General features: G+C 42.5%; 1 protein-coding gene across 1 annotated transcript in view; it reads right to left on the bottom strand.

Annotated features, from left to right (window-relative positions):
- The window catches only part of Yy1 (YY1 transcription factor), a 21,945-nt gene that overhangs the window by 2,421 nt on the left and 10,249 nt on the right, over positions 1-9,275 (bottom strand). The window contains exons 2-4 of the mRNA XM_005343543.3: positions 7,435-7,597; positions 2,257-2,317; positions 427-585 (exon numbers count right to left, since the gene is read on the bottom strand). Of these exons, the coding sequence (XP_005343600.1) occupies positions 427-585; positions 2,257-2,317; positions 7,435-7,597 (383 nt within the window). The remainder of the gene's footprint in view (positions 1-426; positions 586-2,256; positions 2,318-7,434; positions 7,598-9,275) is intronic.

Below are 9,275 nucleotides of genomic sequence, written 5' to 3'. Positions count from 1 at the left end.
AAAGAAAGAAAGTAGAATACAAATGATTAAGACATTTAATGATGCCAACTGTCACAAGAATTGTGTTACAGACCCATTCACTTCTATAAGCAGCACTGAGTGTCACCTGAGGCACATGTAGCCACAGCACCTCATAAGCACTCCATCAGTAATTCAACATACTATTCACTTCCAAAACATGGGACCTTTGAATCTCTGTGAACACACTAGAAATTTAGTATGGGGTTACTCTCACATAATCCTGTTTTTCTCAACAGACAGCACCACCCAGTATCCAACACTCATAGTCACACAGTCACCAGGAACTCAGGCAGACCTTCAAGTAGCCATACCAGGAATGGGAATTAGAGTCCACCAACCCCCACCTACATCACCACCCTGCCCAGTACCCTAACCTGCAGTTTGGGGAACAGGAACTGGCTCTACCTGAAAGGGCTTCTCTCCAGTATGAACCAGCTGGTGTCGTTTTAGCTTTGAGCTCTCAACGAACGCTTTGCCACATTCTGCACAGACGTGGACTCTGGGACCGTGGGTGTGCAGATGCTTCCTCATAGCAGAGTTATCCCTGAACATCTTTGTGCAGCCCTTAAAACAGAGAAAGAAGCTTAGTGGTTCACATTGCAAACTGTGAGAAAGGACTCAACCACTCAACAGCTTTTACTGATGTTTTTACAGCAAACAACCTCCCCAGCCCCCCTTTAACTTTACTTAGCATTACAGAACATTAAGCTATTTGAGGCTATTTAAGACAAAAATAAATAAATAAATAAAAAGTAAAAGAAAAAAAAATCAGACAGCTGAGAAAAAGGCCTTATTATTTATGGCAAACCCGTGCTTTACAGATGAGGAAACTGAGGCTTAGAGATGTATTGAAGTAGACTTGCCCAAGGTCACACTATTAGCAGAAGCCAGCCAAGCTGGGAGTAGAACCCAGCACCCTGGCTTCCAGCTATACCACAGCCACCTCACCCAACTACAGTCCCCAGATGAAGTAACAGAAGCACTGAGAAATAAACGGAGTTAAAATGACGGTAGTCCACCACTACCTTTGGTGGGCCCCGTATTCTGTGCTGCAACAATGGGCTGTCATTCTCCATCGCCTATTGTTCCCTCTTCTCTCTTTGCCTCTTTCCCCTTCTTGACAGAGAAAGAAGCAAGAGGGTCTCCAAGGAATGGCAACTACAGAAGAAATTTATTTGGTGAGACACTGGGAAAAGGAAGAGGCAGGCAAAGCGATACCAGTGCGGGGGAGGCAGATGGATGTGTGGTGCCCGAGAGCAGCATGTCCTCAACAATTTCTTCTGCAGTTGTTGCCCATGATGGAGTGAGTGGGGAAATGGTGAGACAGCATGACAGAAGGACAGCACAGGTCACCACTAGACAGCTTCACAGGCAAAAGGGAGGGGAAAGCCAGTTTTCCACCTTGACCTCTAGCTTCAGCTCCCATTTATACAGAGAAGCAAAGAGATCCCGGCACTTATGGCATAACAGTTTTCAAATGCGTCTTAATTTTGACAGATAAAAGCCACCATGCACCCTAAACCTCCATACTACAAGCATTTACAAGGAGTACAGAGACTTTTAAGTACATGGTCTTCAGTAGTCATCTATCAAAACATACTTATTCTTCAACTGCTGATTTGGAAAATTCTTTATTCCATTAATGGTTTCTTCCCCTTAGTTTCTGAGCATTTATATCTTTTTCCCTGTTTAAACCCAATCAAATTTGAAAACTGACCACCACCCCCAAACACCTCAAACTGCTTTTCAGTCACCCCCCCCCCTTTTACTTTAAAGACCAGAGCTGCGTTTGAAAACGGTTATGCACCTTCCTAGTAGCACAATTAACAAAGTAAAAAGAAAACTGAAAGAAATTACCAAGTTTTTATTTGGTCTATTCTAGCAACATTCAACATAATCTTCAAGTTTCAGTCATGAGCGTAGAGTCTTGTGAAGATTTATGGGTGAGAACAACCCACTGTCTTAAGACAGACTTGTTAATGATCCAAAACAAACAGACCTAACACAGCACAGTCAATATACAGAATAAGAGCACTGGCCCTACAGCAGCCCCACTTAACATATTTAAGTGTCCTTTACTAAACAAAACAAAATTAACTGTCTTGTGTTTATAAACCAAAAATTCTAATTCCTCGCTCTGTTTTAGTTACAAAAGTGAAAATCAAAGTACATATTCCTTACAAACTGTCTGAAGCCTAAGCAGCAACTAACCAACACTCCCCTCGCATTACTTACTTTATGAGGGCAAGCTATTGTTCTTGGAGCATCATCTTCTTTAATTTTCCTTGGCTTCATTCTTATTGAAAAAAAAAGAGAAAGAGAAAGAGAGAGAGAGAGACAGATTTGTAGGAGTGGGTCACACTAGACAAGCATAAATCAAATAGTTCCGAGACTGCTCCTTGTAGCACCAACACTTAAGCTCATGGTACTCCCCTTCCACAAAGGGAAAGGACCAAACTGCCTAATCCGCTGAGCCAGAAGAGCAAAAGGTGCTCTTCCGACATCCTAGGTAAGTGCTGGTACTTCAAAAGGCTGCATCGCTGCCTCTTGAGAAGGTGGTGCGGCTTAGAATGGTACCATCAGCACCATTATCGTGTGACTCCAACATCTGCTCTTCCTACCTAACCCCGTTAGCAAAAATAAATACCCCACACAGATCGACAACCCTGACAACTTCAGACTTATCACTTAGTCAGGGTGGGGTCATGGCAAGTTATCCTAAATCATCAGCTGCTTTTTTGGGGAAGGGGTAGGGTTTCAAGATGGGGTTTTTCTTTGTAATAGTCCTGGCTGTCCTGGACCTCACTCTAGACCAGGCTGGCTTTGAATTTATAGAGATCCACCTGCCTCTGCTTCCTGCATGCTGGGATTAAAGGCATGTGCACCATCAGTGCCTGGTGAGGAACTGCCACTTATACTGCTTCTAAAGGATTCATTTTGGTAGTAATAGATGACAGTTTTTACAGAATTTTTAATTTTACTTTGTTTTTGAGACAGGGCTTTGTCACCACAGCTATCTTATTTTTACATTGCTGGCTGTGGTTTGGGAGCTCTCCGTGAGAAAAGAACTTTGGTAGTAAGACAGCTAGCTGGGAGAACCCCAGGTGAGGCTACTATCTACACAGCTTGCCAACAAAGAACCTGCCCATCTGCTACTTCCTCAAGCAGCCTTGGTTTTCATGAAAATTTTTCTCCAAACATTCCCTACAAGTCTATGTATGATCAAGGGACAAAAAATGAATTCATATAGAAAACTATAAAAGATTTAAAATTTAAAAACAGAGCTTTTTATCCCTAGCTCTGCCACATCATACTCTTCCATGAAAGTTGATATCTAAACATTAACTACGCCAATGGTCTCTTAACACTAACAACAGTGTACCAACCAAAGTGACTTGTAACAGTAACAGAGGCTCAGGTTACTCTTTCTACTCAAACCTGGGGAGAGGGTAACTGGCCCTCCCTAGAACTGTCAAACCCTGCAACCTGGCCAAACCTTCCATGCCTAGAAAAAGAGGAAGCTTCTACAGTGCCTAATGATCAATCTCAGAATATTCTTCCCAATTCCAACCCTGCAGACAAACTTTAAGTAGATTACCAGTATGCCAGTTAACAAGCCATTACTTAAGTGCCTGCTCTTAACTAGTCTTTGCTGGTCTCAAATGCCTGTCTTCACTTAAGTGCTAGGATTACATTGTGTAATCTTCACCAGTCTCTGTTGCTTTAAATGCCAGTAAATCTTCAAGTTTGGGGTTCAGTTCAGAGTAGGGTAGCCCGGTGCTACTGCGCCACCTAGAGGTTAGATCAGCCTGCCTCTGCCTCCTGACTTTCCATTCTTAATGAGGTGTTTAGAAACAGGCTCTCGGATACATCCCAGACTGGTCTTGAACCTGCCGTGTAACACAGGACTGGCCTTGAACTTGTGACCTTCCTGTTTCCACGTGTTAAGTACTGGTCACAGATGTGTCACCATTCCCAGTGGCGTTATTTTTTTCCCTTTAAAATATCACTTTCAAAAATGTGTGCTAACATTCAGTATTAATTTTAGAATGAGAATTTACAATGCATTTGGACGAACCCAAGACTCAGAATCAATGAAGGACTTAACCATCCATAGCAACAGAGTGGGTCTTTCCTCAGAGAAGCTCTGCTGTGCAAGTGAAGAATGACGGCCACTCCCACCCCAACCCGGCACCTCGATGTGTTTTCTATCACTGACTGGGATACTTTACAGAACCAGACAAGATGAGGACGATGACAGAATGGATGTGACTTGGAGTTGGCTTCATGACCTTGAACAAATCACTCAACTTCTCGGCCTCAATTTCTTACTCTGTAAGCAGGCACAATGCCCCTTACATCAGAGCTGCAAGGCATCAAAGACAACACACACTAGATACCTGGGTAGTGAGAGTCACTACTATTACTGGTCATGTGGCTAGAAATAAGTTCATTCTTTTGTTCCTTTGGCTTTGGAGACAGGGTCTCAATCATATAGTCCAGACTGGTCTTAAGTCAGTCAACCTTTTGCCTCAGCCTCCTGCATGGTAGATCTATAAATACCCGCTGCCGCACCCAGCAAAAATGATTTCACTCTTTAAAATTACCATGTCACTTTTGCTCAACAATCCATAAGGTTCTGATATTCTGAACTATCTTTCAATCAAAAGACCAAGAGACAGAAACAAAACAGCACAAACAGAAAGGCACCATTAAGAGTTTTCTACCCTAATAAAACTAGAGGGCAACATGGCTGGTGGACTGGACAGTACACCATCCTGTCACACATGGAAGGAGCACCACCATGAAAAATGGACTCCACAGCTCACCCCTACAGCAATTTCTCAGATACAATTTTAACAGAGCACCGTTTAAACCAAAGTCCCAAATAAGTTGACGCACAACAAACTAGCCTAAAGCCAGCAGGCAGGACTTAAGCTGCTAAAACAGCCTCTGCTGCCATGCAGCTATATTCTGCAAGCACCAGGATCTCATTAGGAAGCACAGCGTGGCCTTGAATTTGCAATCCTCCTGCCTCTACTTTTCAAGTGCTGGAATTAAAGGAGTGCACACACCACATCTACCTTAGACGACAGGATTTCAGTGTCAGCACCTCTAAGAAAATATACAAAAAGAACTGCCTACTTAATTAGGAAACAACTTTCTTCACCAGGCCCCAGCTTAAATAGGCAACTCAGCGAAGTATAAAGACACCCCCCACATGGCACCACCTCAAAATCAAGACTAAACTTTTTTTTGGCAGGGGAGAGGGAGGGCAGGGATTCACTATGTACAGCCCTAGGCTCTCATGAAATCACTTTGTAGACCAGGCTGGCTTTGAAATCAGAGAGATCCACCTGCCTCTGCCCGCAAGTGCTGGGATTAAAGGTGTGTGCCACCACCGCCCAGCACCTCGCCCCCTTTAAAAGACAGCATTTCATGTTGTATCCCAGGACTAGCTTCAAATTCACTATGCAGCTTCTCCTTAGCACTGGATAACAGATACACAGCAGTCAACTTACAGACTTACATGGTAAATCTAGAGTTTCCGTCATGCAAGGCCAAGCATTTCTTTTAAAAACTGAGCGATCCCACCCCTCAGCTTTAAAGACAGGACTCAAATAAATTCACTGTAATTTTTTTAACTTCCATCTGTCTGTCTATTGTCTAGGTGGAGTGTAGCAGGTCTGAGACATTCTTTGATCAGCTCCACGTCAGAACAGCATACCCACTCTGCCACAGGATGGAAAAGAGAGAAACAGGAACTTGCAGCCATAAGCTAAGAGCAGTGTAGCTCCCCCATCATAGCACAGAGGGCCAAAAGAAGACCAGAAGAACAAGTTTCGTTGTAACTGGCAGAGATCATATGATGTGGCCACCAACAGTGAAACTTGGTATTCTATTGTCAGAATCCCAGCTAAAGGCCTCCAGAAGACCCTATTCCATGATGACAATAAAGTCTTACAATGCGGAGACCTGAAAATAACAGGGCACATAGGTTCAGATATTTCTCCCTACCACCACTGTCGAATAAGTCCATGTAGGTTAACATGATTTTTAAGGGATGTAATCTAAAATGGAACTGAGTCCAACCCTTAGTCCACCTCGGTGCCAAACTTTTATTTTTTTTAAAATTTTTTTCATACTAGCAAAGTGAGCAAGGTAACACCCAATTCTAATACAGAACCAAAGTCCTAAGAGCTGACTGTAAAAGAAAGACTGCTGAGGGTTCAGCTGCAGTTCAGCAGCATTGCCAAGCACGCACAAGGGCTAAATAAAGACTTTTAACAGGGAGTGTTCCTCTTAAAACACCAAGTACTGTCTTCTCATCACCTACCGTGGCCATGGCATTCATGACATCATTCTCTGTAAGTGATCTTCTCCCTAAGCTTTAGGCCCTTTATCTTTGATGCTTTGAGATATTGTGGGGGAAAGGGATCAAAACAATACCAAGAGTCACCTGTGCCTAAGTTGTACTGCTCACAACCTATAGCTTCTCTCTCTTCAAATTCTTTCCTCAATCCTCTTTCCTGATGCTGAAGCAGTGCTGCAATGTGTAGTGGAGATGGGATTCCTCCCTCCCCTGGTCTTCTACAAGGCTATTCACTGGCAGCCACGCTGCTGCACACATCCATTTCAAATGATTCTCTTCTACTCTCACTGCTTCCTTTTACTCTCTAAACATAAGGATTTCCCCAAACTTCCCTTTTTAGAACTTCCATATTGTCTCTAACCCCACTCCATTTTTATGTCCTCACTCAATACTAAGCATCAAGAAAGATCTGGTTAACTTCTTTAGGAGCAAAATATTAAACTCAGGCATAGCATTTGTCATCATAACAATTTTAGTGTTGCCTACAACACTAAAAACTAACTAATATAAATGCCAGAGACTTCTGCAGGAACCCATCCTATTTCAGGCAAACAAACAAATATCAGTGAGTACAGATCTTGACTGCTCAGCCGGGGCAGCTATAAGTTCCAACTTAAATTAATATAACACCAGGAGTTATATTCATCGTATCTATGAACTGGTGAAATCTCTGCTGTGATCAAAGGATCCAGGATAAATCTGGACACACTGTAACACGCTTGAACTAACAAAGAAGCACAGAGGTGATGTGCACACCCACCTCAAAACAAATCATGTGCAACTTCCTTAACTTCACAGCAACACCAGTTGTGGAACCAAAGAATATTTGCCTCATCTCATAGTCTGCAAAGCTCTAGAATGCTGCCCTTCACACATTAACAGCATTAGCTATTATCAAAATCAAGAGTGGCTGTTTTGTTTTTAGAAGTGTCCCTCTAGAAAGAATACAAACTATCATTGTCACTTGGAAACAAAGAATACAGCTGGCAAGATTCACACACTTCCTATAACAGAAAAAAAGTAAAGTTCTTGTAACTTACCTAGCAAATTCTGCCAGTTGCTTAGGGTCTGAGAGGTCAATGCCAGGTATCCCTCCAGGAGGGAGTTTCTTGCCTGTCATATATTCAGAATAATCAGGAGGTGAGTTCTCGCCAATGATCTGCTCTTCAACCACCGTTTCATGGTCAATATCTTTTTTTTCATCTGAAACACATGAGATTGATCATCTTAACTAGAAAAATACACTGAATATAAAAATAGCTTTCAATGGAATCTTAAAATAACTATAGCTACTGCCTCAATTTCTCAACCACTCATTCTGTGTTCTCCAAATTTTGAACTCCTGATTCTTTTCCTGGGTCACCCAAACCTTCAACGTTAAGTCCCACAGACCTTCTTCACACTGGAGTTCTGAGTTAGCCTACCAGGAATAGGGAGCTCTCCATTAGTGTACTGTTACACTCTCTCTAGGTTTACCTTTCTTGTCTAACTGGCTTCTCCCATGTTTCAGTTTTGCCTTTTTACCTATTTCACAAACTAGTACAGGAAAGAAAAAAAGAACACTCTTAGAGTCCAGTAATCATTACAAGTTCAATCACTCCCAGCAAGGAGACACAAAAATTAATCACCTCTCTAACCTCCCACAATTGTTTTTATAAAAACATGTTTTATTTTGTTTAAAGAACATCCTATTTGCTAGGCGGTGGTGGCACATGGCTTTAATCCCAGCACTAGGGAGACAGAGGAGGGCAGATCTCTAATTCAAGGTCTACAGAGTGAGTTCTAGGACAGAAACCCTGTCTTGGGAAAAAAAAAAAAAGCCAGGCAGGCATTGGTGGTGCACACCTTTAATCCAGCACTCAGGTCATCAGGCTTTGTGCAGTTTACCCAGAAGATCAATGGGTCTCACTGCCCCTCCTTTTTCTTTCTTTTTAAAAGAAAAGGACAAAATATAAATGAAACATTTTTATTTGTCGGGTATAAACTCAAGCCTAACCCTGAGACCTGTATGCTGAACCGTTTAGCCTAAGTGTCTTCTTAGGAACTAGAATGAACACACTAATTCATCTATGTATTGATAAAGATAAACATCTACGGATGGATGAAGGGTCAATTAAAACAGGCTAGGCGGTGTGACTCATTAGCAGTTACAGAGCTGAGACTTCTCAGTCAGATATTTTCACTTCATTTCTAGTTTTCTGTCCTCAGCAAGGTCAGTCTCTCACTGAGATCCACCACCACACCACACCTAACTGTACAGAAACAGGATGGCAGGCAGGGAAGCTAGTGTTCTACTTTCCCCAGCTCCCAGTCTTACTACTAGTCAGCCCAAGCTGGCCTTGAAGTTGTAGTGATCACTCCCCTGCTGGGTCAGTTTAGACACATTTCTGATACAAAGATTAAAACAAAGGGTTCTATGGATGTAGATCAGTTGGTAAAGTGCTCGCCTAGCATGAAGTCCTAAGCAATCAAAGTCCAGTAGCACATAATTTGTGCCTAAGGGCACAGGCTTATAAACCAGAATTGGGGGGTTCAAGTTCATTCTCCAAATTCAAAGAAAGTTTTAGGCCATGATAAGTGTCAAATCCATAGCACAGAGAACTCCCAACCTAAACCAACCCCTGTATAGTTCCACATATATGACCCAGGGCCTTGAGGCCTGTCCCTGGCAAAGTTGCCAGAGACAATAGTCTACCCTCAGGGAATACACAAGGAAGTTAAATGATGAAACACTCTTATGGAGCCACATCTCCAACTCAGAAAACACTTTTTTAAAGGATCAGCTCTTACTACACTCAAAAGTACAAAAACCCACCAAAAAGGAGGGGTCGGGGAGACAATCAAGTGTTCCACAAGCCTGAGTTCACTCTCCAGCACTCGT

Source organism: Microtus ochrogaster, chromosome 1 (assembly GCF_000317375.1).
Source record: "Microtus ochrogaster isolate Prairie Vole_2 chromosome 1, MicOch1.0, whole genome shotgun sequence".
Classification (NCBI taxonomy): domain Eukaryota; kingdom Metazoa; phylum Chordata; class Mammalia; order Rodentia; family Cricetidae; genus Microtus; species Microtus ochrogaster.
Note: the sequence above shows the minus strand (reverse complement) of the source record. Positions and strands in the feature narration are given on the sequence as shown.